This window comes from Pan paniscus, chromosome 3 (assembly GCF_029289425.2).
Source record: "Pan paniscus chromosome 3, NHGRI_mPanPan1-v2.0_pri, whole genome shotgun sequence".
NCBI lineage: Eukaryota > Metazoa > Chordata > Mammalia > Primates > Hominidae > Pan > Pan paniscus.
In genome coordinates, this window is record NC_073252.2 from 41,928,923 (window position 1) to 41,956,345 (window position 27,423).

Sequence of the window (27,423 nt, forward strand, 5' to 3'; positions counted from 1 at the left end):
AATAAAACTTAAAAAAAAAAAACAACCAAAAAAAAAAAAAAAAGAATCAAGAAAAAGAAGGGTTCAATTGCTAGACTTGCTTTTTGTTTTTATTATCAACAATCAAGTTAATGGTACACTCTTGGAAAACTATATGCACATGTAGAAATATTTCCCTTTTAAATAGAAGCATTCATTATAACACATATAAATAAATTCAAAAATCTGAAACATAACTTATGACAATTATGTTCACAAACATAGTCCAACAGGAAAAAAAAGAAATCAGACAGACATGCACCTGATAACAAAAATATATACCATTGTCTGAACTGTGGCCTCTCTAAACACAAAAGATTGAACCCGTGAGAACCTTATTACACCATAAAGACACGCCATAGAGACTACAAGAAGAGAAAAACATTATACGGTCACGTAGAGGAGACAGTCTGTACTGATATTAACACGATACAATTGAGTCACAGAACACAGTTGTAGAAAGACACCGAAAAAGTTAAAGCCTCAACATTCAACTAATATCTAGAGTTTGTGCCTTTTAAAATAAAAACAACAACAAAGAATCAAAACAGAGATGTCTAAACTGCGCGAAGAATGGAACCCTCAATATACAGTCCATCCACCATACAGGATGTGAGTCCAGTTCGGATCATTCCAACAGAAATGCAAACCGAGACACCCCTGCAAACGTGTGTGTGTGCCTTTTCCTTGGTCGGTAGATTTCTCTGCAGCCAGTTACGTGGACTGCAATTGACCCCAATCCAAAGCAGTGCCAAAAAGTTCAGTAAAAGCTGGTGGAAGAAGAAAATGCCGACGGGGTAGGCGGGAGCGAGGGGGAAAAAAAGAGTTGCGAAACATGAGACACATTTTGCAGAGTTTGCAGATGAAAAGGCATCTCAGGGATAGGGCATCTTTCAGGGCCGAACGGCTGCAAAGATTCGGGGTTGGGAGTTGCAACTGTGTGGGGTTCCGATGCGCTAATGGCGGGATGGTGTTCAGCGAGGTGGGACAGGCAAGGGGATGCGAGAAAGTCACTCTGGCCGCCGGGACAGTCTGAGCAAGTCGTCGCCGCAGTGACCCGAACCCAAGGACACGATAGGAAGGGGGGCTGGAACGGCGTCCCTACTCTTCCCTGAAGAAGAGCCCCAAGAGAATCCGTGCTGTTAGGAGGGAGCGGATTTAGGGGTTCACAAGATTGAGCCTTCAGGTCCAGCTGCAGCTTCTCCCCTAGCCCCTCCTTTAATTTGTCTTTTTTTTTTCCTTATGTTTTTTAAACCTTTCTGGGTTGTTGGCTTTTTGTTTTTTAATGGTTTCTGCCTTCCAACTTTTTTGTTTTTATTTTTACTTTTTTGTCTTTTTTTTCTAAACAAGTCACTGAGTTGGTTGAGGCCCCCCATCTCTTCCTGTCACCTGCTTGGGCCACAGACACACATTCCCCGAGACAGACACAAACTGACACGCAGACACAGCCCCCTGAGAGTGCCCCGCGTCCAGGCCGCGCTGCTCACAACCCCCGATCAGCAGGCGGAGCCCTGGCCCCGCTGCGAGGCCCCAGGCAGGTGCGAAGCCAGGGAAGTTTGTTTGTTTTGTTTGGGGGTTGAGGAAGGGGGTAGGAGTGGGGTTGAAATGAGGGCGACGCCGTTTTCCCTTTATTCTTAGCGCGATTACTTTAGGCCCTCAATGAAAAAGCCATGGCAGCAGCGACGACAATAGCCTTGGGCCTACCCGCTCGCCCACTCGCCCGCCCGGGCCCTGGCTCGCCCGCTGTCGCCGCCGCCGCCGCCGCCGCAGGATTCCAGATCAGAACATACTGCTCTTCACTAAGGCGGCTTTGGCACCGTTGGGTCTTTGGAGCGAAGATAGGACGCTGGCGAAGGGACCCCCAAGCGAATCCGGGATGGAGGTGATGGGGCCGGGGCCGGGAGCCCAGCCTTGTCCAGGGCCCCCAGCCGCAGCCAGGCCTCCAGCTGCCGCCGCTGCCGCCGCCGCCGCTGCTGCTGCCGCGGCCGCCGCCGCAGCTGCTGCGCCGCCCTTGCCGGGTTCGCCTCCCGGGCCCCCGGGCCCCGCCGCCCCCGGAGCTCCAGCCGGGCTGGGCCCGCCGCCGCCGCCTCCATTCGCCCCGCAGCTGGGGGTGGGGTTGGGATTGGGACCTGGGCCCCCAGTGCTGTCCGGGTCAGTGCTCTTGGCCTCTTTGCTCTCGTCGTCCCTGGAAGAGTCAGACTTTTTGCCCGAGGAGCCGTTCTTGGCCGCGGCCGCTGCGGCTGCCGCTGCGCGCTCCTGCTTGCGAAACTTGGCGCGGCGGTTCTGGAACCACACCTGGCCCAAGACGGAAGGAGAGACGGTGAAGCAGGGGGAGAAAGAAGAAAATGGGAAAGAAAAGCACCGGTTAGGGTGGCCCAAGTTCTACTTCGGCTTGTTTTAACACCCTCCTCCCCATGCGCTGTGATCACCCCCGCGAGCACATCCACCAAGTCTACCGCTTCTTATTGCTGTGCATCTTCGGAGAAACTTTGTTAGGGGGAGTGAGCACGCCAGGGACATGAAGGCTTGCGGCAGAGTTTAAAAAGCCGCAGGTCCCAGAAAGACCCGAAAAGAGAAGGCCTTATTTTGGTGGGCCTCTGTTCATTCGGCTTCTTGAGCGAGCCCCGAGCTCGCCATTCACCCCTAAGCCTAAGTTCTAAAGTTAAACTCTAATTGGTAGAAGGAAAAGGGATCCTATGGGTTTGCTCCGCTGCCCATCCCCGGCCTTTGAGCCTGGAAGAGCGTGCGATGGTGCGCACCGCTTCTCGGTCGGGGGCTCACCCAGAGAGGCGCTGTGGCCAACTAGTGAGCGCACCTGTGTCTAACAGGTTGGAGTAAGTCATGGTTCTTGACCTTCATGAAGTCACAGACCCTTTGCAAATCTGATGCAAGTCACAGTTTCCGGGAAAATGAACCTATATGCCATGGGGCCAGGTTAAAAGCACTTGAGTTAGGAGGCATTTTTTTGGGGGGCGGGAGGGGAGAAGGAAAAATAATACGGGAGCAAAGTCTGCACACCTTCCACCACAGGCACTTCCTGTCCCCGAAATTGCATCGCTCATCCATGTCCCAAGGCCCCCCCATGTCTCTGCTCGGGTGGGAAACACTTCGCAACTGTAAATAAAATGCCAAGAGCGTGCGCTCTAAGCCTCTCTCGAACGCACAGCCACACCAAATCCAGTATTTCTGATCGGCCATGGGGCCCTAGGTCCTTCTCACTCGAGGCTCCAGGACTTCGAATTTCACCAGCCGCCCCTCACCCCACACCTCCCCGGACCAGTGCGGCGGAGCGGGGTCGGTTTCCGGGCGCGCGTACCTGGACTCGCGCCTCTGTGAGGTCGATCTTCAGGGCCAGCTCCTCCCGAGTGTAGATGTCGGGGTAGTGAGTCTCCGCGAAGACCCTCTCCAGCTCTTTGAGCTGCGCACTGGTGAAAGTGGTGCGGATGCGCCGCTGCTTGCGCTTCTCGTTGAGGCCGCCGTGGTCCGTGAAGAGTTTGTAAGGAACTAGATAGAGTATGACAGAGGAGACAGAAAGTGAGCAAATCAGCCGGCAGCTCGCCGGCCGTGGAGCTAGAATGTGAGGACTCCAAGGTCAGGTCATCCGGCAGCCGCTACCTACACCCGCGCGAGAGAGTTGCCGAGAGAAGCTGCGGGAAGAAACCGAGGAAATTTGTTATCTGCGGAAACCTGGGCTCAAACTTCGGGCTTGGCGGAGTCCTTTCTGGCACAAGCGCCTTTGGGTGGATTGAAACAGCGCGATGTGACGGACTTGAGATAGTGCTTTCAGCAGGAAAAAACCAGAGAGGAAAAAAATCCAAAAACATCAGTCGGAATATCAGGGAGCCAGGAAAGAAGTTACCAAACAGTCCCACTTTGGGAACTTTTCAATTCTCAGAAAGTTGACCCGGCTCAAAAGTTGGGGGAAAGAGCTGCAAAAAAATAATAATAAATTAAAGAAATAATCATAAAAATGACCAGCCAAAGAGGTGTGAGCCGCTGTCGGTTCTTAAAAAAAGAGACACTGCCAGTAATGAGCTTTACTCTTTGTTATTTAATTATTTTCTAAGCTTTACGTCTCATCGCAAAGTAAATAAATTATGCCTATCATTTTGGCAGCTTAAGATAATTTTGTTGGCGGTTCGGGTGTGACTAGGATAGTGTAACCCTGTAAGTGAATTACCCCTCCCTGCAATCGCTTCTAACGTGATAAATTCTTTCATTTGTGTAAGCAAATTTCGTTTGGTAAATACTAAACACATTTCCATTTTCAAATGCAATCAAGGCTTCCTATATACGGGCGGAAAGGCGGCTTCCTCCGCTGAGAAAGCTGACGGTCCTTACCTGCGGCGTACGGACTGCTCTGGTGGTCCCTGAGGGTGCCCAGGCTGCAGGATCCCGGCGTGAGGGACGGGCAGCCGGACGTGGCCCCAAAAGTGGTCCTTATCGGGTTATACTGGAAGCCACTGGCCTGGCTGCAGGAACTGAAGTCAGCATAGGCTGAAGCCAGGCTCGAGGTGTCCATCCCAGCCATACAGGACTCGTAGGCAGAGGAATTGAGGTAAGAATATTCCATTTTATACATTGAAAAGGTTCTGGATGGCTCAGCCAAGTGGAAAAATGAAATAAAAGATGGATATGGAGAAGGTGGCTGGAGTGGGGAGATGTGCACAGCTCAACGCCTGCCTCCAAACTGGCCTCCTTACTACCAGCAGAGCCTAGTTTTATGAAAAAGCCTCCTATGAGATGCCTTGTCTGAGGTCTCTAGAGCATATAGTCCTCATAATAAACTTGGCTCTTTCCACTTGGACAATAGCAAAGCGGTTGGTCTTATTGCTGGCGCTTTTTACATGACAATAACTCATCCGTCTATTGGGCTGGCACTGGGGAACTGAGCTGTCCAACCTCCCTATCATTGATTCCTGCATCTCTAATTAGAATTTAATACCACACCATTACGCACCGAGCCCCTGATCCTCCCTTCTAACCAGCTCCCTGCCCTTTAATTCAATCACACTACTTGGAAATAATGAAAGTTGGGTGACGATTCTCCCTGATCCAATTTCCCCGAGCTTTTAAGCCTTTTTAACTGATCATATACCTGAGGCATAAATTGAGATAGTGTGTGTGTTTTCCCCCTTCTTCGTCCTCTTCTTTTTTTCCCCCTCGGTTAGGGAGAAGAAACCTTGATGTCATAGAAAACCTGTTTTGTAAGAGTGTTACACGCTCAATTTAACAACAAGCCTACCCCCCGAAGTGCATGAAATGTTATAAAGGACTGGGACATTGGCAAGACTCAGGCGCCCTGTAACATAGAGTAAGTGGGCCAAGGGGGTTTATGTGAACGATAAGCGGATTTCTTTAAAAATACACCTGGTAGAGGGGGTTAAAAAAAAGAGAGACAGAGAGAAAGCATCTTGTAAATTGCATTTCTTCTTGCAGCTAAATGTGCTTTCAAGAGACTTAGGGTATACAGCCACTTAAAAATAATAATTAAAAAAATCTGAGGAAAGCTTTTGAATGTAAAACATCTGGATTCTCGACCGTTGTGTTCTTTGCTCTCAGTTCTGTCTGTTTGCATTAGCGCAAGCCTTGCATTTGGTTGGTTTGGAGTTTCAGTGAGGTTGTTCGTTTTAATTACGCCATAACTGGCAAGCGAGCATGAAGCGTACCCAAATGTATCTCCTCTTTCATCTCTTTCGGGCGCTCTCCCTCTTTCTCGCCTCTATTTTTTTTCAGGTGCCCACAATCCTCCACAGACCCGGGGATTGTGTCTGTTTGCCTTTTAGGTTTGCGGACTGTAGTGAGGGAAATTCTTGCCATGTAAATGCCCAGGCAAGGGCTCCAGGTCGGGCACCTTTCTTGTCCGATTCCTCAGGCTTTTGGGTGCTGGCAGCGAGGCACAGACAAAGAAGCGAGCAGTGATTTGTGGACCTCAGTGGCCCCATGATTTAAGCGGAGGGTAATTTTCATTTGGTTTGTTAGGCCCTAGCAGAATAAGGGAAACTATTTCATTAAATCCTTCCTCTCGGTGGACAAGAGGGGGAAAGCTTAGCTGAATCGCCGTGTGGTGTAAACAAACCCTGGATATTTTATATGAATTAAATGTGTAGATAATTAGTTTTATTGCATTCATTACCCCCTTTATGTGCTCTGTAACAAGTCAGTAATTAAAGTAACAAACTCATAAAGTCTTTATAGGGGCATTTAGGCGTTCAGTGTTTGCCAAACTAAGTGGTTTAATTCGATGCTAGTGCCGGGGAGTGGATGGGCGCCCGCTCTCCCTTGCCACCGTGTTTTATTGCGCACTAAACTGCCGCGGACGCAGTAATGGATTAAACAGGGACAGCGGTCCCCCAGCCTTGTGCTTCTCTGCAGGGTGAGTTTCAGGCTCGTTTCAGGTGGTTGCAAATCCTCGGGGCGTGAGGAAGCGCTAAAGTCGGGAGTGCAGGGAGCCGGACCTACCGAGGATCCTGGTGATAGTTTTATGGGGAGGGCTGATAGTTTTATTGCAGTTGTATGTTGTACAATGCGTATTTGATAAAGAAGGGCCCTTGGTGACCAGTGTGCACTTTTTTGTGCACGGGGGTGAAATGAAAATAAATGTATACAAGGTTTTACTGCGGCGGGAAACAAATTGCAACGCTCTAAATGGTTTTTCTTTATGGTCACCAGACAAGAGGAGAAAGGGGATGCAAACATCTGTCTTCAGTCCCCTAAACCTAAAGGCCAGCAAAGACGGATGCGAATCCAAGTGCTATCACAGCGGAGATTTGTCTTTATTTATCCTGCTCTCATGAATATGAATTTGCATTTGGGCCGGGAGGTGGCTGTATCCCTTTGGACTCCACACATGGAATTTCCCCCACGCTCATCCCCCTCCCCAACCACTTAAGGGAGGTGGGGGATAGGTTGTCAAGCACAAGGCTGAGATCGTCCAAGTTTCTTCGTTCCCTCGGATTTCGGGTTGGGGGATGTGCTTGCTGGTTTTCTGAACGCAACTCTGCCGCCGAGGCCTGCACTCGGGAGATGTGGATGTAGGGAGCACACGCCGGGGTGTCCACCGCCAGCCCGCTCCTCTGCTGTAGGGTTTAAGCGCGTTTCCCTGCAGAACAGAGTGACCAGGGGTGGCCAGGAGGTGATGAATTTCGGCTCCAAGGCCTATTTTTGACAGTAACCAGGTTCACACCCCGCTTGGCACTAGAGCCTTACTGCACCTGGGGTGTGTCTCCGCGTGGTGCAGAGCGCGCGCTCTACTCCGGAAGCTACGCCCGGGTGCCGCGCCACCGCTGTGCGCCCGGGGCCTGATCCCTACGCCCGAGTCGAGTGCAGGGCAGGGCAATTTCACCGTGGGTCCTAGTTTGCTGACAGTTCCCAGGCCCCTTTAGCTTTTGGGGATGAGGCGAGACTAGGACCTAAAAAGTGCTGGGAGCTCGGAGTAGAGGGGTTCATGTTGCCAGTTTCTGAGGACTGCTCTTAGGTGAAGATGTGGAACTTGGAAATTTAGATGGTGCACAGAGGCACTTCCTGAGCGAAAGGGAGTGTTGGGGTGGGGAGTTCAGTGGGCACCTCAGGGGACCTGGATGCTGACGGGGCATCAGAGGGTGTCAAAAGGAGAAGCTAAGGGATCTGGGCGAGGTCTCAGCCGAAGGGCGCTGGCAAGGGAAGTGCTTGGCCGGGTAGGGTGCCCGGGGGGCGGTCAAGGGGCAGGCCCGGGGCTCTGTCCCTCCCGGTCCTGGGGTCCCTTCCCGTCCCGCGGTTCCGGAACGCCTCGCCAGCCCTCTCTGGGCGCCCCCTGCTGCCGGCCGCCCCGGGTCGGGGTGCCGTGAGCCTTTTCGCCTTTGTACCAGGAGACCTTTCAGCGCCGGGCCCACACGGTCGGATGAGCAAATGCGCTTGACTTCATTTTCCCCTTTGTAGACCTTGTAGGTTTATTTTGTTCAGTGTCACCATCCCTCCCCCACCACCCCTGGCCTATCGTCCCTCCGCCCGCCTTTTGTGGCCCGGGGTCCTGCTTCTGCTAGGAGATGAAAGGCGTGCGGGGCTGGGCCAGGCCAGAGCCCCAGCCCCAGCGCCCTGTTTTGTTCCAGTTGTGCTTTCTACACGCGAGCTCTCCCCTAAAAGTTGTACTAAATGGTTAATTTAATTATTCCAACTATAGACCAACTGCTTCAGCAGCCTCCACCACGCGTCTGGGAGGAAAAAAGAAACCATCTATAAGAAATAATCTAATAAAAGTGAAGTGTAGAAAAACCCCTCCTGATTTTCAACCGGCACAAATAGAATTAAGCTTCAGCATCCTTTCCCCAAACAGACCTTTTGTCCAGATCACAACTTCAGCCAACCAGCAATGTGTACAGTGCCTACTATTTATTTTAATAGAGGCGGGTGGGTAGCAGGATGGATTGATAGATAAATGACCACATGGATAGATGGATGAGTTGGATCCATCTGCCTCTGCCTTCCCTTTCTTAGTATGCGTACACGGTTGACTTTTTCCCCCTGCCGATTTTCTGAATCAATAATAGAAAAGCAATGCTATGTGATAAAAGGAGGGGAAAAGGCCATTTAAAGCACCAAAAAGGAAGAGATTACCAGCATATATACTATCAGGAAAAAAAATGTTTACATGTTACTCAATACCAACTGAAAAAGGTTGAAAGTTTAAAAGAAACTTTTCTTTCCTTTTCTTCGCCATTCATAGGAGGGTTTCTTTTTCTTCTTTTTTTCCTTGAAAGTCAGAAAGAATGTTAGAAGACAAGGAAACAAAACAGCAAACAAAATGCCATTGTATTGTAGTAGCGATTCATGGGAAAATGCTTGTCAGCCTCCTAATGCCTCACTCCTAGGAGGCTGTTTTGAGGCTGTTTTACCGCAGGCGAAGCACAATAACATGGGAATGAATAAAATATTAAATACCAGTGAGAGTTTCAGAGGAATTTTCTTTTTGATTGCTTTATTTGATGCTGCATCCAAATTATCTCAGCACAGCTAGCCTACTGTCTGGCATACTCAACTCAGAACCAACATTTCTCTCAACCGAGAAAGAATAGACAAGATTTGTCCTTGGGCTTCTCCAAAAAGATTTCTGCAGACAGCAGCCTTTCCCACTCACCTGCGCTAAGAAAATAACCTAGACAGAATTTACTGGGACACCATTTCCCCAGAACAGAAAGCATACCAGTCACAGCAGCCCCACATCTGATGACCCACTACATTTTCCTAGCATTTTAGAATCCACCACACTTTCCATTTGCCTAGCAACCATGATACACGTTTCATAATAGAAACTCTTTGAGGTTCTGGTAACTAACCTCCTGGCACTGTGAGACTAACAATTATTAACTGATTGACAATAGCGTATACAAAGCAATTAACACAGTGCTTGGCACATGGAAAGAATCCAGTGACTGTTAGCCACCAGTATTATGATGATGGCAATGATGATGATGTTGGTAAGTCTCCTTGAATTGTATATTAAACACTTGACTTTGAGATTTAGATGGTGCATAGACACAGGATTTTTCCTATTGCATGTTTATAATACATGTGGAAGAGGGTAGGCTAAATCAAAAAGCAGGCTCTAGGATATCAAATGGGAGAAAAGAAAGCAACCAGGTGGAAAATTTTATTTTTTAGGAATTTACTGGAAGGTGTATTTGTATTAGGTTGATTATGTTTTGTCTTATAATATTATATATGGTATTTATGCATAATTAATATGGTGCTTTATCTTGTATGTAAATGTCAGTATGTTCAGGGTGATCTCACTTTGAAAGGCATTTGCAGTGGGCTAACTGTGTGGGTTTGGGTTGAACTTTTATGGCTAACTCATAGATGATGTTTCTGTATCTGGGTTAACTTTGAAGGTACCCCATGTGTATGTGTTATATAGGTGATGGTGTACAGATCTCCAAAATCCATTCTTTTAAGAACTTTTAAGGACATTTCAAAGCCCCACTCCACTCCTCCCCTCCCCTTCTCTTCACTCCCACAATGCTATAATTAGCAGAAGGGGCTGCCTGTTACCTTTTTGCTGGAGTTTGGCTAATAGTAGTAACATCTGCTGGACTGGTGGGGGGAGACATGGGGCATTTGATGTAAAAGTGACACAGATGTAAAAGTGACATCTGCTTGTAACAAAGGGGAACCAAAATTAAATTAGCCAGGAAGCCCTCTCTGTTTAAACCCAGGGGGGAAAAAAAACCTATTTGAAGAAGGAGGAAAAAAAGTAATCATGAGCCCTGACCAAGCTTGCAGGGTGCAGAAGAGAACTTGCAGAGGGGATTATGATTTTTTTGAGCCAGCAGCTCCCAAAATAACTGGAGGAGCAGCATCCTAAGGTAGCAATGTCCTAAGACCTTGAAGGCATCTTCTTACGCTCCAAAGAAAATGGTCAGACAGGATTATCTTTCTTAGCCAAGCAATGACCTGAGCTGTGTGAGTATAGTATGGGCTGAGAAATCATTTTCAGGTTGAAGACAAGAAGAAAGTAAGGGCAAAGCCTTCAGAGTTAATAATATCTCGGTATATTTTTGGGTAAGTTTGGGCAGAAACAGATTTTCATTTAACAGCTATATTCAAACTCCTACTTCCAACTACTATAGATGAACCATTTTTCATCAGGCTCATGCATGTGCTTAGGAGATTGCATTTGGCAATTAAAACTGCCATGGTGCCTAAAATTGGGCTCAATTGTGGCACGGGGTGGGGGTGGGGTGGAGGTGAGATATGCTAACATCCTCCTAACCATTGTTCTAGGAAATCACAAGTGTTACAAAGGAGCATCTCTCTCTCTCTCTCTCTCTCATAATGATTTCCTAAATTTCTCTAAGTGGAACACATTTTGACAGCTTTATATAAATGAATTTCAAAATGATAAGAGAAGCCACTGAACAAGAATTCCCTCAACCTCCTGTGTTTCAATCTAGAAATCAATCAACTTCTGCACTCACTCTTTCTCCATTGCTTCTGCTACTTGGAGGAGGGAAGCCTAGTCTCATCTGAGGCCAATCCCTCTATCATACTTTGGAGTTTGATCCCTTCCGCTAGCTCAAGGATCCTACCCAATTCTTCCTCTCTCATGGATCTTCAAACTCTCATCTGCCCATCTGGACATATCCTGTTGTTCTCTAAACATGCTCAAGCCACACTCATACAAATTACCAACCAACTTGTTATCCTTCCTTGGCCACAACCCGCCACCACCACTTACCTCTCATCTGCCCTTTACAGTCAAACATCTTGAAGGAGCTATCTCTTCTCACTATCATTATTTCTTTACTTCTTGATCACTCCATAGCTTCCTGTAATATGGCTTCCACTACCCTCATGCAAATTAAATATTTTTCAGTAAGGTTATCAGATCCACTGGGGGTTTTCCGGGCCTCCACTTACTTGAATATGTAAATCACTAGGGTTGTTTTACAAACATTTCTCTTTCTTTTCACTTCTAGGCATATAGTGTGATTTCACTTCCCTGCCCCCTAGAAGTTAGATATGGCCATGTGACTTACTTTGAGCAATGAAAATTGAATGGAAGTGTTAAAGTGTGACTTCCAGGTGGAAGCTTTGAGAGCTAGCATCCAAGTCTCCAATCTCCCTCTTTTGCTCTCTTCTATGCTCCAGATGGTGGCTGCTTGGTTAGCCTGAGTTCCAGAGTGAGGACATCATGAAGTAAAGATCTCAGCTGACCCACAATGGACATATATTTCCTTAGAGTCTCAGGGAAGGCTTCTGGAAGAGGTGACATCTATACTGGGTACTAAGCAGTGAGTGGCAGTGAGCAAATGGTGATGAAGTGGAAAAGATGTTTCCCAGTATGTTAGCGGCAGTCAAAGACTCCAAAACTAGAGAGAGCACAGAGTGTTTGAGAATTTCTAAGTAGTTCAGTTTAGCTTTTGGTTAGAGCAGAACTGATAGGGGCTGGAACACACCAAGAGGTGTGTGATGAAATACAAGATAAGAGCAATAGATCTGGAATCAGACCCTACAGGATTATGGATGCAAGGTCATGTGATTTGGGGAGGAGGGCATGGTGGAAAAGGGAAGCCAAGAGATAAATTAGAAGGCTGTGGCACAATGCTAGTTAAGGAATAATATATTTTTCAGCCAGAGAATAACAGTATAGGATAAAGAGAAGTAAAAGGATGCAAGAGATGTTAGAGAAGTAGAGTCTTAGCACAGGGAGAACCTACAGTCCTGCACAGTGCTGGGATTTCAGGGGACCCAGGAAGATACCTCAAAGCAAAAACCCTCTCTCACATTTTCTGGCAAGACCTTCACTTCAGTAACTTGGGTTTAGTGATCCTCAATAACATTTTTCTCTGGGTTTGGCAGCACTTGATGATATTATCCATTCATTCATTCACTCATTCAACCCATATTTATTAATTACCTACTATGTACTAGAAATCTGTACTTTAGAGTAGAAGTGGTTTAGATATTGTCTTGAAAGCTAATTTTTGAGATGAAGCAAACCCAAGAACTGCAGGCATCTGAGAGGAAGGGGAGCCGCTGGTCTTGAAAGTGGGGACACCCACAAGAAATTTTGGGTGCTGACCTTGCAGGGTCTAGAACTCACACTGGATGGACTGGCCATTGGACCTGTCACTGATTAAGCTGGGGAAAGACCCTAATTGCTTCAGGGATCAGAATAAGAATTTTGTGAAATTCTTTTCAGTCCTAACATTCTGTTCATTGATTTGGTGGCGAGGGGGTTGTCTGGGAACCTTCTCTACATATATTCTTAGTGAAAGAAAGGACATAAGGGACAGTGTGTACAGTGGGAAATCAAAGCAGTATTTTGAGATTCATAAAGAGGGCTCCATGAAGAACAGGAGAGAGAAGAATGATTGTCTTCTGTTCCTCCATCCTTTCCATGATGGTCTTAGGATTTTGTGTGTTATCCCCACCAGGTGTATTTTCAAGTGAAGATACCGAGAGCCCAGTATCACAGAGGAAGAAAGTACTGGTGGTGACACAGCAGGTATTTTAGAAGTGGGGGCAGCTATTTTAGACAGCTCTTTCCTATGTTGTTCCTGTCACACCATGAAGATGCCGATTTCGTCCACCCACAAGAAAGCTGCCTTGGTCCTGGTACTCAAGGGCTCTATGTTGCCTCCATCATATCCAGAATTAATTCCAATAACATGTTCTTGCATTCTTCGTCAGCACAGCAAGGGAGCTAACTGAAAGGCATGTCGGGAACACTGGAATCATTCAATGTCTTAAACTACTCAGCCTTGAAATACATATAAAAATGAGTTAGAATTCAAAAACTTTAAAAATATTTCTTTTTCTGGGCTTTCGAAAGACCCTACTGGTGCTGCTGTTTGTTTGTCTCATTTTGTTTTCTTTAGGAGGTTTGTGGGGTTTGCCAGTAAGGTGCTGCAGCATCATGCATTTTAATGTGTATTTCAGCTGATTCAGAATTTAGGACAAATGCAATCCAGTACTCAGGGACAGGCACCACATGTCCTAGACCTTAGGAGCCAGAAGACAATAAAATGCTCACAGTGATGCATGTTTGTAGTATTTCCCCTGTTAGATATAATGCATAATATTTCTTTTCTTTTAAAACACACACTTCTTTTCTTCTCTCTCTCTTTTTCTCTCTCCCTCTCTCTCTCCCTCTCCCTCTCCGTCTCCCTCTCCCTCTCCCTCTCCCTCTGTCTCCCCTCTCTGTTTCTCTCTCTGATTTGTTTACTCTGGTAAGTTAAACCGCAGTCTAGAGAACTCTAAGGCTAAGGGTTCTAATCACACACACTGCCAACTCCCTTGCTTATTCATAAATCTTTATCATTGAAATTGGGCTTGAGGAAGAGAAGGAGGAAAAGAGATTTCTAAGAAGAGCCAGGGAGGCTGCTAGGAAGGAAGTAGAACATAATAATGAACAAAACAGCACAGTGAGTCACACAAGAGACTGCAGAGCAGAGGCCAACGGCTTTAACCCAAACCCCAGGGAAACCTCTTGAATGAACAGTGTTAACTGCTGAGAGGTGAGCCATCAAGCTCTAAAACAACCCCAGGGTGGGGCCAGACTGTGCCCTTGCAGAGACAGAGCTGAGGACAGATTGGACTTCTTGGCCTTGCCTTGGCCAGGCCCACATTCTTGGGGCAAATTCCTTTTTTAGCAGCTATTGGGCAGGTAGGAGCCTTCCTCCTACCTGCTGAAAACCCCCTAAGAGTCACTGCTGCTGCCCCCTGGTCTCTGCACATAGAGATGGGGCAGCAAAGCCCCTCCAAGGGGAGGTCAGTGGTTGCTGATGAGAGGTGGTCAGGCCAGAACAGGCTGCACCCGACAAAGGGAGAAAACTGTGATGTGGTCCAGGTTGGCCCTGTGTACCCTCGTCCTATTTCATTGATTACTTCCTTTTTTTTACTTTAAAATAATAAATATCCATTATGGAAATTATTATAGCATGTGTGCGGAAAGGAGAATAAAATAAAAGGAGTTAATTTAACTTTCTCATATAATTTTTCAGTCTTTTTTTTCATGCATACTTTTTTTTAAAAAATGAGAAACATTCTCTATCAACTGTTTTGTTCATGTTTCTCACTTTTAGAAAAATTTTAATTTTTTTACATTTAAAAACATCAACCTTTCTCCCTTAAATTATATGTTATAAACATCTCCCCATATCATAAAATATCCTGACATGTCATCTTTTTGGCTAGATGATATTCCACTGCAAGATAAACCATAGTTTATTTAGGCAACCCTGGTTTGTTTGTTTGTTTGTTTGTTTTTTGGTATTTAAGTTGCTTCTAATTTTTAAAATATATTTAAAATTTTGTCTTGGACATTCTTTTAGCTAAATCTCTGTGCGCATCCATATGCTTAGGATCAATTTTTTTTTTTACTTGTTAGTGATTTGAAGCTCAAGGATTAATTCCTAAAAACGGAATTCCTTGCTCACAAAGTACACACTTCTAAAAAGGCTTTGGAGTTGTAAAATTGCCTTCCAGGAAAGTGATACCAGTTTATACTTCTAGAGTAGAATATGACACTGTCCACATTCCAGTACTCACCAACATTGCATAATTCCATCAAAAAAGCTTAGCCCATTCTCTTTCTACTGTGCTATTGTAAAAGAGCAAGAATTCTGAACAAAGGGGAGAGGGTGCCAAAAGAAACTAGTGATGCTAAGACAAAGAGGGAAAGAAGGAACAGGTAATTTTTAAGAATAACAGAGATCTAGAATAATAGAGGAAAAATGCCCAGTCCAGCTTTATTTATTTATTTATTTATTTATTATTTGAGATGGAGTTTTCCTCTTGTCACCCAGGCTGGAGTGCAATGGCTCAATCTAGGCTCACTGCAACCTCCGCCTCCTGGGTTCAAGCGATCCTCCTGCCTCAGCCTCCTGAGTAGCCGAGATTACAGGTGTACACCACCACACCCAGCTAATTTTTGTATTTTTAGTAGAGACAGGGTTTCACCATGTTTGGTCAGGCTGGTCTTGAACTCCTGACCTCAGATGATCCACCCACCTCAGCCTCCCAAAGTGCTGGGATTGCAGGTGTGAGCCACCATGCCCGGCCCAGTCCAGCTTTATTTAAAAAATAAAAATCTAATGATGACAAAGGATCCTTTTGTGTATGTTTAGAGCCAGATGATAAAAGGTAGTTTTTCAATGTTGATAAATGACAAAGAAAATTGAATAAAACTCTTACTTAAAATTTTATTTTATTATTTTTTATTTTTTTGTCAGTGGCATGATTACGGCTCACTGCAGCCTTCGTCTTCTGGGCTCAAGCGATCTTCCCACCTCAGCCTCCCAAGTAGCTGAGACTACAGGTGAATGCCACCATGCCTGGCTATTTTTATAATTTTTGTATAAAATTTGTATAATTTTTTGTAGCGGCAGAGTCTCACTATGATGCCCAGGCTCGTCTCGAACTCCTGGCCTCAAGGAATCCTCCTACCTTAGCCTCCCATAGTGTTGGGATTACAGGCGGAGTGAGCCACTATGCCAGGCCCAAAACTCTTATTTTAATCTTGTCCTTTCTGTCAAGGAGAATGTGCTTCAGTATGGAAACGACTAGTGTGAACACTGGTGACAGAGGCCAGAGCCCTATGTGCACAGAGTGATTGGGAAGGGTCCAACTACTCTAATGAGTTCTGCAAGAACCCTGTCCTGGAGGACCAAGAGAACTGGTCATTGTGATGGCCACATGACTGTGATTTTTGTGGTATCATGGAGAATCAGGCAGGAATGAAAAAACTGCTCTTCTGGCAAATGCTTAAATTTTCAGAAAGGGAAAGTGTGTCCTGAAACAGGTCTGTAAGCTCAATAACAATTTTAGGTAAAATTTTAGATTGGATTAAAAGATAATTATGGGAAATTTTACATGTTCCAAGAAGAGAGAACAATATAAGGAAGCATGAACCTCTTACTTAGATAGAATGATAATTGATTCATAACTGTTCTTGTTCCACCCCTCGTCCCAACCTCCACTGCCTCCCTATTAGGTAGTTTTGAGGCAAATCTAAGATATCATATCATTTCCTCTGAAATTATATTTAATATTTCAGTATTATCTCTAAAAGATAAGGGATCTTTTCTTAAAATACACAATCCCAGTACTATTATGATACCAACAGGATTAATAATAATTTCTTAAGATCCTCAAATATCTGATGTTCAGATTCCCCTGATAATCTCACAAACATTCATTTTAGTTGGTTTACTTGAATCAGAATCCAAGCCTGGTCCAAGCTTGCATTTGATTTTTGTGGCTTTTAAGTCTTTTTTGATCTATAGGTTCCTCTCCCGCCCCCCTTTTTTTTCCTCCTTGCAATTTATCTAGAAGAAGCAGGTCAGGTCAGGCGCCATGGTGGTTCACGCCTGTAATCCCAGCACTTTTGGAGGCTGAGGTGGGCGGAATCACCTGAGATCAGGAGTTCGAGACCAGCTTGGCCAACAGGGAGAAACCGCCATCTCTAGTAAAAATACAAAAATTAGCTGGGCATGGTGGCACACGCCTGTAATCCCAGCTACTCTGGAGGCTGAGGCAGGAGAATCACTTGAACCCAGGAGGCGGAGTTTGCAGTGATCTGAGATTTTACCACTGCACTCCAGACTGGGTGACAGAGCAAGACTCTGTCAAAAAAAAAAGAAGGAAGGAAGAAAGAAAGGAAGGGAGGGAGGGAGGAAGGAAGGAAGGAAGGAAGGAAGGAAGGAAGGAAGGAAGGAAGGAAGGAAGGAAGGAAGGAAGCAGGTCATATGCACTTAGGATTTCCCGCAGTCGCCTCCCCATGGAGTTGTTTCACTCTAAATCCTATTATTGCTGTAAACTGCTAGTTGAATCTAGAGTCTTGATAGCGCCACGTGCAAGTTTTTAGCAAGGATACCACGTAGGTGGTGCTGTGTACTTCCTCCTGCACCATACCAGGAGGCTAGTTGTCTCTCCTTTTAGGATGTAAGGTCTGATCTGTGGGGTTTAGGTGTTGTCAGCTGGAACCATCCATTGTAAAGTTCCTCATCAGCTTTTTACCTAAGGATTTTAGGAGCCATGGATCATCATGGCTTAGACTACATTACTTCATTCATTTAGTAGGTGTAAAATGGTAATATTCTAATTATATCACTCTTTGTTAATTTATTAGTTAGAATGCTTCTATAAAGAAAATAGTTCCTTTTTCAACTATTGGATCCCTAAAGTATGGTTAGTATGGTAAGATATGAAAAGGCAGGATAAATGTTGAATTCTTACCTTTTATTTACCATTATTATGAACTCATGCGTTTAGACATATTTTATGTATTTTCTTTCATTGCAGTAATTATTCTAATTATTAATCATATTATCCAAGCTTTGACAATGGAAACCTCTTCAGTTTGACTTCTCAGTTTTTGACAACCCCTAATCGTCTTCGATAGTTTCTTTATCTTTGATAGCTTCCTTGCTTTTGATAGCTTCCTCACTGACTGGCACACCAAGATGTTCTAGGCTCATCTTTTACACTTTATGCCTAGACCTGGCATCAGCCATTTTGCCAAGAAGCCCTGGTTCCTTTTCTTGGGAACTGGTACTTAGGGAGCACATTGTGCTTGCTAGATTGGATTTGGGAATGAGTGATTTATGAGTATTTTCGAAAGGAAGCGACTGTTAGTAGGCACCAGGATCTAGTTGAATTGAAGTCATCAAACATCTATTAAATAATACATGGCTCATTCTTAGTGAGGGAGAGGAGAATAAGCATAAACAAACAGCTGGGACATGATGCTATGTATAAAGAGCTTTGGAGAAATGAACCAGGCACGAAATAATTATGTCTGGAGTCAAGGACTAAAGCTTCACTGAGGAGGTGACATCTGAGCAACAGAAATAGTCGAGTAGACAAGTGGAATGGAAAAAGATTCTGGGCAGAGAAAAGAACATGAGCAAAGTCTCAGAATCATCAAAGTGCATGGTGTGTTTGAGGAAGAGTCAGATTTGCTTCATTTCCTTTGACAGCGTTAGTGAATTTCGAGAGCAGCTGAATGCAGGAGACATAATGCATCTGGACTTTAGCAAAGCATTTGTCCAGGCCTATCATGATATCATTGTGGACAAGATGGAGAAATATGGACTAAACAATAGTACCATTAGATGAATTAACAACAGTTAGGTGAATAAATGAACTCAAAGAATGCTGATTAGTAAATTGATGTTAGCATAGAAGATGGTCTCTAGTGGAGTGGCACAGGGTTCCGTCTAGTACAACATCTTAATCAATGATTTAGATTAAAATATAGAACAAATACTTAACGAATCTGCAGATTATATGAAACTAAGTGGGACAATGAATAGTTTTAGTGACAAAGTCTGGATTCAAAAAGATATTGGCAAGTTGGGCCTCTTGAGAAAATTTCTAGGGATTAATATAAATTTCCATAGCTGAGTAAAAAACTAAGCAAACAAACAAGCACTCACAGACACACACAAAAATACTAGAAGCATACTTGGTAAAGCATACATGAAAAGGAGTTTCGATCTGTATAATTCTCTATGCATGTTAGAACCATGAACACTTTTACACTGTTGGTGGGAGTGTAAATTAGTTCAAGCATTGTGGAAAGCAGTGTGATGATTCCTCAAAGACCTGGAATCAGAACTACCATTCAACTCAGCAATCCCGTTACATGGTATATACCCAAAGGAATATAAATTATGCTATCATAAAGACACATGCACACATATGTTCATTGCAGCACCTTTCACAATAGCAAAGACATGGAATCAACCTAAATGCCCATCGATTGTAGACTGGATAAAGAAAATGTGGTACATATACACTATGGAATACTATTCAGCTATAAAAAAGGATGAGATCATGTCCTTTGCAGGAACATGGATTCCTCAAAGCCATTATCCTTGCCAAAATAACGCAGGAATAGAAAACCAAATACTGCATGTTCTCACTTATAAGTGAGAGCTAAATAATGAGAACTTATGGACACATAAAGGAGAACAACAGACAGTGCGATCTACTGGAGAGTGAAGAGTGAGAGGAGGGAGAGGATCAGGAAAAATAACTACTGAGTATTACCCTTAATACCTGGGTAACAAAATAATCTGTACAACAAACCCTCATGACATGGGTTACCTATATAACAAACCTGCACATATACCCCTGAACTTAAAATAAAAGTTAAAGAAAAAGAAGTGCATAGAACATGATGGGGATGTTGATCAACAGTGGACTGCTCTGATCCCTCTTGAAGAATACTTTGAAACAGCAGTTGACAAACTAGGGTAGTTTAGAGGAGAGTGGTCTGAGAGGTAGGGGAATTTTAAAAGCTACATTAAAGAGTCAAACAGGGACTATAAAGCTGCAATAGCTATCGAGCTGCCATGTAAAAAGGAAGTCAAAGCCTTTTGCAATATCACCCTAAGGCAATATAAAGGTACAACTAGGAAATCATTGGGTAGAAGCCAGCCAGCCAGCAGGAATCAGATTTCTGCTCTATAGAACTTTCTAATAGTCAGAGCCTCCTGGAGGTGGGGCAGGCCGCTCCACAGATCAAACCTGCCATCATCAAGACAGAGATGACTAGTAGGGAGGTTGAGGAAAAGAGCCAAGCACATTAAGCAAGAATTAAGTTCTTTTCTGTATCAGAGAGTCCATGGTCCTGTCCTGCTCTTAGCAGCCTCTTTTTCAGGCTTGCAAATGCTCATGCTACTCACTTGGGTCTTAGGGCCCACCCCGAAAAGCTCTTCATTCACACAATGCCCCATGCTTTAGTTCTTTCTTTTCATCCTCCTCTTATGCACCACTGTCGAAGTTGTCATATGCACTAAGAATCAGGAGAGCTGGATTTTAATTTCAGTTCTTCTGATGCTAATTCTAGCACCTCAGGTGTGGTAGATTTAAGATGGCCACAAATTTTTTGATGTTTCTCCCACTGACAGATGGAATCTAACTTCTCTTCCCTAGAATTTGGCCTGATCTCTGTGACTTGCTTGACCAACAGAATGTGGTGGAAACCTTGTGGCTTCCAAAGCTAGATCATAGGAAGCCTTGCTGTTTTCACTGCAGTTTTTTGGAATGTTCACTCTTTCAGGAAGCCCCAATATCCACTAGGGCAGAGAGAGAGAGAGAGAGAGAGAGAGAGAGAGATGCCTGGCAAGCCCCAGTTGTTCCAGCTGTCAGATGTTTGAAACATCCCAGCTGAAGCTACAGATATAATGTGAAGCAGAAACGTCACCCCCTTCAAGCTCAGTCCAAATTTCAGTTTTGAGAGCAAAATAAATATTTTCAGCCACTAAGTTTTGGGGTGGTTTATAGCACAGAAGTAGGTAACCAGCACATCAGGTAAGTCACCCTCTCTTTTTGGGGATCAATTTTCAACCTATAAATGAGGGCAAAGGACCTAACACTTTCTAAGGTCCCACCCACTCCGACATTCTATACAACAGACATTGATTGTCCCAAGATTCCTTTACACTCTTAAAAATTATTGGGGACCCCTTAGAGTTTTTGCTTATGTATGTTATATCCATTAATATTTGCCATATTAGAAATTAAGTCTGAAAAAAATTAAAATACTTAGGACTTTAAAAATAACAAAAGTAAACATTAACACAAATAATATACTTTTGATGAAAATAATATTTTCCAAAACAAAAAGTTATTAAAAGACTAACACTGCTTTACATTTTTGCAAATTTTTAAAATATCTGGCTTCATAGAAGACAGCTGGATGCTCATATCTGCTTCTGCATTCAGATTGCCACCATATCACATCATGTAACCTTTAGAAAATTTCACTGTACCCTCAAGAGAATGAGAATGAATAAGGTAAGAAATGTATTAGTATTATTGTGAGAACAGTTTTAACCTCATAGACCCCCAAATGAATGTTGGGGACTTCCAGGGGTCCCCAGACCATACGTTCAGAACCACTGCTCTAAAGAAATGATGTGGAAAATTAATCTATATTCATTCATTTGTAGCTGATAACAATTAACAGGTTCAAAGTTTTTGAGTAATTTACATTTTAACAAGGCTTAAATCTTCCTCCAAAGAATCAGTCTCTAATGGTAGCATTTCAATAACACAGAAGGTCTTTTGTCTGGCTGAGGGTCCCCTGTTGTGGTCCACTTCATGGGTGGGCAGCCCCACTGCCCTCTCAGCCTCCACTGAAGTCTGATCCTGGCTGGAGGAAGGCTGTAGCCACAAGACTGAACCCATCAGGGACAAGAAGAGAGCAGAGAATACCTGCAACCATATTCAGATCATCTAGGGCTTCTTCACTTGAAGAGAGTACAGCCTTCTTGTTTTATTAATAGAGAAGGGTCCAGTAAGTAATTAGCAAAGAACTTGAGATTACTAACTCTCATTACTCCTACTTTAAGCAATTAGTCTGGGTTCTTTATCATATTGTAAACTATGCTAAGAAACTATTGTAACATGGAGGTAATACGCTTGTTTATTTTAATTAAATTATTGAAAATCAGAAATGATATCATACTAGACTTTCCTAGCAATATAGAGATTTCCCAGAACTTTTAGCTGCATATTTTTTAGTAATTGCATTGTGCTAATCAACTAAAATGGCCCAGTATAAATGTTAATAAATAAACATAATCAAAATTACAATCCTAGACATACCCAGTTGCCAAGGACTTCAAGAAATCATTGAATCCATCCCTCTGCCTCCAGGCATGCTTTTTCTTCCAATCAATTCTTGACAGAAATAATGTCAGAAAATATGTTCTGCGTTGGGTCACTTCCTTCTATCTTTTATATATTTTTTTCAGATACCTTAGTCTAAGAAAAAAATGACAAAGTTATTTTAGAAAACATCAAAGAAGACTGAGATATTGCAAAATTTGTTTGAAGAGAGATTTAAATTATCAAATGAACCATTTTTTTTTTTGAGAAATGAGGTATTGCATGCATATGTTTTGCCTAATATATACAAACCTACTAAGACTACACATTTTGATTATGTTTTCAGTTCTTGATTTCTGGGTTAGAGGATTTTATTTTTTATTTTGGTAACACCCAACTTTAATGAATGATTAATTGGGCATTTTTCACCTAGTTCCATGAGGAACTAAATATGTTTTGATGCATTTAAAAGTTTTAGGATTTGATGGGTACAAAAAATGGTTAGAAAAAATGAATAAGACCTACCGTTTGATAGCACAAGAGGGTGATTATAGTCAATAATAACTTAATTGTACCTTTTAAAATAACTTCAAGAGTGTAATTGGATTGTTTGCAACTCAAAGGATAAATGCTTGAGGGGATGGATAAACCATTCTCCATGATGTACTTATTTCACATTTCATGCTTGTATCCAAATATCTCAAGTACTCCATCAATATATACACCTACTATTACTCCCCAAAACATAAAAATTAAAAAACAACTTAATATAAAAGTTTTGTGATTTGAAAAGCTATGTAGGCTATAACAGCTAGCTAATTCTTTTGTTGGGTATTAGAATAATCAAAGATTTGCACAACATTGAAGTATCTACCTTGTTACCTTCAGGACTAAATGATTTATGAGAGAAAGTCAAATGACAACATGTCAGATGATGGCCTTCATTTCTGGCCCTATGGAATTTTCTAAAATGATAGTTCCTGCATTATCAAGGACTTTATATTATGGTGAGCTCTGTTATAGAGAATAGAGGCATTTTGCTCATGAGAAAATGGCTTTTGAGTCAGAGCCTAAATGTATAGACTATGAAAGAAGGAATTAATCCCTAGGTCTCAGGTACATGGAGAGGTGGACTTTGCTTCCTTTTTCCCCCTACCACACACTGGGGCAAAGCAGGACTTCTGCAGTTCTGTTCCATAAATTGGATAGACATTTGCAGCCGGGCTTAGCCAGAACTGCCCTGAAAGCTAAGTCTAATACATACCAAACTCAAGTCTCATCTTTGATTGTCCCATTTGGCAAATATGTGACCTGATCAGGAAAAACTATCTCTCTCCCCAACCCCAAATATCTCCTCCAGTGCCTGAACTTTTGTTCTAAAGAAGATTCCTTTGGGACTGGATCTAAAGAAGAGAATTAACTCCTTAAGCCTTCCCCAGCTGATGTTTAGCTGATACTGATACATATACAAAAAGCCCTTTGCAAATGGGTCCTGGATTAGTCACTGGTGGCAGTTGGGAGTGTGACAGATGGACTGAATTCAAAAACAAAGTTTGGAAAGCCATAAAATTTGAAACCTAGGGCTTGGTGAGGAGTTCTTAGCCATGACACCAAAGACATAATCCATTAAAAATATTGATAAATTGAACTTCATCAAAAACTTTTACATTGCAAAAAACCCTGTTAAAAAGATGTAAAGGCAACGTACAGACTGGAAGAAAGTTTGCAAACCACATACCTGATCAAGGTTATGTATTTAGAATATATAAAGCACTCTCAAAACTCAATCGTGTAAAAACAAAAAAATTAAATTAGTAAATGGGCGAAAGACATTTTATTAAAGAGGAGATACAGAAGGCAAACAAGCACATTAAAAAATGTTCAAGACCACTAGCCACTAGGGAAATCTGAAATAAAACCGGAATGAGATATCACTGCATACCTGTTAAAACAGCTAAAATTTAAAAATATATTGTAATAATACAAAATTCTGGCAAGGACACGGAGAAACGGGATCTCTCATGTTTTGCTGGAGGGAATGTACAATGGTACAGTCACTGTGGAAAATGGCTTGGTTGTTTCTTATAAAACTAAATATGCACTTACCTTACCACTCAGCAATTGCACTCTTGAGCATTTATCCCAGAGAAATAAAACCCCCTTAAAAGCTTGTATAAAGGGATGTTCATAGCAACTTTATTTGTGATAGCCAAAAATTGAAGATAACCCAAATGTCCTTCAACAAGTGAATGATTTAGCAAACTGTGATACATTCATATCACGGAATGCTGGTCAGCAACAAAAAGAAACAAACTACTGATACATGCAACAACCTGGATGGACCTCAAGCGCATTGTGCTTAGTGAAAAAAGTCCACTTCAAGAAGTTAAATATTTACATAATACTCTTGACATATATAAAACTACAGAGATAGAGGCCAGAATAGTCATTCTAAAGGACAGGAATGGGGCAGCAGTCAGGGACCAATTATAAAGAGGTAGCAGCCAGGTATGGTGGCTCACACCTGTAATCCCAGCACTTTGAGAGGCCGAGGCGGGACGATCACGAGGTCACGTGTTCAAGACCAGCCTGGTCAACACAGTGAAACCCCCTCTCTACTAAAAAAAAATACTAAAAATTAGCTGGGCATCGTGGCGGGCACCTGTAATTCCAGCTACTTGAGAGGCTGAGGCAGGAGAATCGCTTGAACCCGGGAAGTGGAGGTTGCAGTGAGCCAAGATTGCGCCACTGCACTCCAGCCTAGGCGACAAGAGTGAAACTCCATCTCAAAAAAAAAAAAAAAAAAAAAAAGAGGTAGCATGAGGGAGTTGTTTTGTGGTGATTGAACAGTTTTGTATGTTGATTATCTTGGCAGTTACATGAATCTATGCATGAGTTAAAATTGTATAGAACTTAAAAAATTAAAAATAAATATAAATGGATGGGTATATTGCTCAACACTAACAAAAAATTGCATAGAACCATATGCACACACATACATAAACACACAAATAAATGCATGTAAAATGGTGCAAACTGAATAAGTTCTGTAGTCTAGTTAACAACACTGTACCAATTTCAATGTCCTGGTTTTGATATTCTACCAGTTACATGAGATGTCATCATTAGGGGAAATTGGGTGAAGGATGCATGGAACACTATGCACAATTTTTGCAATTTCCTGTTTGTCCATAATTTTTTCAAAATCGAAGGTTAACAAAGGGAAGCAGACACCAAAAACAAACATTCTTTTTTATACTTTTGTTGAGATTTAGAGCTACTGTCTTTGGCTTAGGGAAAGCATTCCATTCACCCACTATGACTTCTTTCTTCAGCTTTAAAATTTGTTGGAAAGTCAGAAATGGTGCATCTGGAGCTCCTCTTCTCTCTGTCATTGGAAGCTTGGGCTGTTTGCAATCGTCCTGATTTTCCTTTTGAGTATATGGTAGGACTACACTTCCCATTTGAAGTTGGACACATTTACATAATTTGCTATGGCCAAGGAAATGTGAGCAGAAATGACATTAATCACTTCCAGAAGAAAGTTTTAAGAGCCAGTGTATAATTCCCTGAATTCCCTTAGTGATATGAATGAACAGAGACACTCTTGTGACAACTAGTGTTGAAACAAATAACAAGTGGAAAATAAACTTTTGCTGTGTTACTGCAGAGACTTGGGAATTATTGTGGCAGACTTGCCTCTTCTGACACAAAAGTAAAGACGTATTGATATAATCTTTCAAAAAGCAATTTGGCAAAGGGTACTGATATCCTCTGACACAAAAATTCAACTTGTAGGAAAAGAAAATAATGAATATCATATAAAACTTCCAGCACAAAGATGTTCAACAAGGAATTATTCATAAAAAAGCAATAAGCACACACCAACAACAATAAAACCACAAAAGTGGCACAGCATAGATGTTCAATTAAAAAGGATGTGTAAACAAAGTATAGTTCTATGGACTCTATAGTGTCATGTAGTCATTAACATTATGTTAGAAAGTGTTTACAGTTTAATATTAAATTTAAAAATCAGGATGCAAAATTGTGTATAGTGTAATTATGTAAACATAGGCATAAAATACTAAATATACTACAAATGACACACAAAAAAATGGAATGACAAGCAAAAGACTGGGAAAGATATCTGCAACATTTTAAAGAGTTTAATATTCAGGATTTATAAAGAACTCATTAAAAGTAAGATAAACATCTAAAGTGAAAATGGTCAAAGGCTGTGAATACGCAATTGCAGAAAAAGAAATCCAAAGAATAAACATAATGAAAAGATGTTCCTCTTCACTAGGAATTAGGTAAATTAAAATAAAAATGAGATACTCTGCAATAGATATTGAAAGAAGTTTAAAAGTCTTAAAATACCAAGGGTTGTCAAGAGGGTGAGAGAAAATGGGAACTCTCATATGCTGCTGGTGACCTGAAAGAGCAAATTGGCAATAGCTAGTGCCTGAAGATGCTCATGCCCTGAGACATAACAATTTCATCTCTAGAACATACCTTACAGAAACTCTGACACCTGCACAAAAGGATGCTTAGGACGGCATTGTCTGAATTACAAAACACTGGAAACAGCCTAAAAAACCAACAGTAAGAGAATGAATAAATGATAATAATAAAATTTAATATTACCAACAGTCTAAATGAATGAACTTGATTTATATATATAAATATGAATGAATCTTGAAAAGATTGTTGAATAAACAGGACAATTTGCAAAATGAAAGTGTGTAAATTTATATACATTTAAATATACATGAACTATTGTTGCAGGTATACAATCAAAACAAGATAGGAAAGATGCATATCAATTTACATGAGTGAGTGTCATTAAAGAAGTTGCTTCTACTGTAGGTGTTTTATTTCTTTTTAAAAAATGGCAAATTGTTGAAATTTGTTAAAGACGGCTGGTGGATTCATGGGAGTTTATCATATCATTCTTGATGATATAATATTTTCTTGATGTTTGAAATATTTCATTATGATGATGATAAAAATCTGGAAGGGAGTAAACTAGGTTTACAATAGTTGTCTCTTAAAATTATAGGCAAATTTTCTCTTTGTTATACTTTTCTGAAATTTCCAAAGTAGTCTCCATAAACATATTTATTTTATAATTAGAAAAAATCTAAATTAGTCTACCCTCTATCTCATAAAGTTTTAATGGAAAGGGAACTACTGTAATTATTTTTGGCTTAACTTCTCTGTAGCAGATAGGGTACAGAATTGTGAAGAGTTGAAAGACAGCTGTTCTCCCTCCTCCTCTGCTTTAGATACAGAAAA

At 42.4% G+C, this 27,423-nt stretch overlaps 1 protein-coding gene and 1 long non-coding RNA gene across 2 annotated transcripts in view; one reads left to right on the plus strand and one right to left on the minus strand.

Annotated features, from left to right (window-relative positions):
* Window positions 1-1,673: 1,673 nt before the first annotated feature.
* PHOX2B (paired like homeobox 2B) lies at window positions 1,674-4,600 on the minus strand. Its single transcript, XM_024928588.4, has 3 exons — window positions 4,360-4,600; window positions 3,335-3,522; window positions 1,674-2,313 (listed from the first exon to the last, which is right to left on the minus strand). The coding sequence occupies exons 1-3, from the start codon at window positions 4,598-4,600 to the stop codon at window positions 1,798-1,800; spliced, it is 945 nt and encodes a 314-aa protein (XP_024784356.2). The 3' UTR covers window positions 1,674-1,797.
* The window catches only part of LOC134730266 (uncharacterized), a 48,088-nt gene continuing 25,003 nt past the window's right edge, over window positions 4,339-27,423 (plus strand). The window contains exon 1 of the long non-coding RNA XR_010111958.1: window positions 4,339-4,576. This is a non-coding gene — a long non-coding RNA (uncharacterized LOC134730266). The remainder of the gene's footprint in view (window positions 4,577-27,423) is intronic.

Excerpts from the sequence above, each read along its gene's own strand:
- PHOX2B (XM_024928588.4), bottom strand. The coding sequence starts at position 4,600 with ATGTATAAAATGGAATATTCTTACCTCAATTCCTCTGCCTACGAGTCC. Across the intron at positions 3,523-4,359 it reads GAGCAGTCCGTACGCCGCAG|TTCCTTACAAACTCTTCACG; the intron begins GTAAGGACCGTC and ends TACTCTATCTAG. Across the intron at positions 2,314-3,334 it reads TCACAGAGGCGCGAGTCCAG|GTGTGGTTCCAGAACCGCCG; the intron begins GTACGCGCGCCC and ends GTCTTGGGCCAG.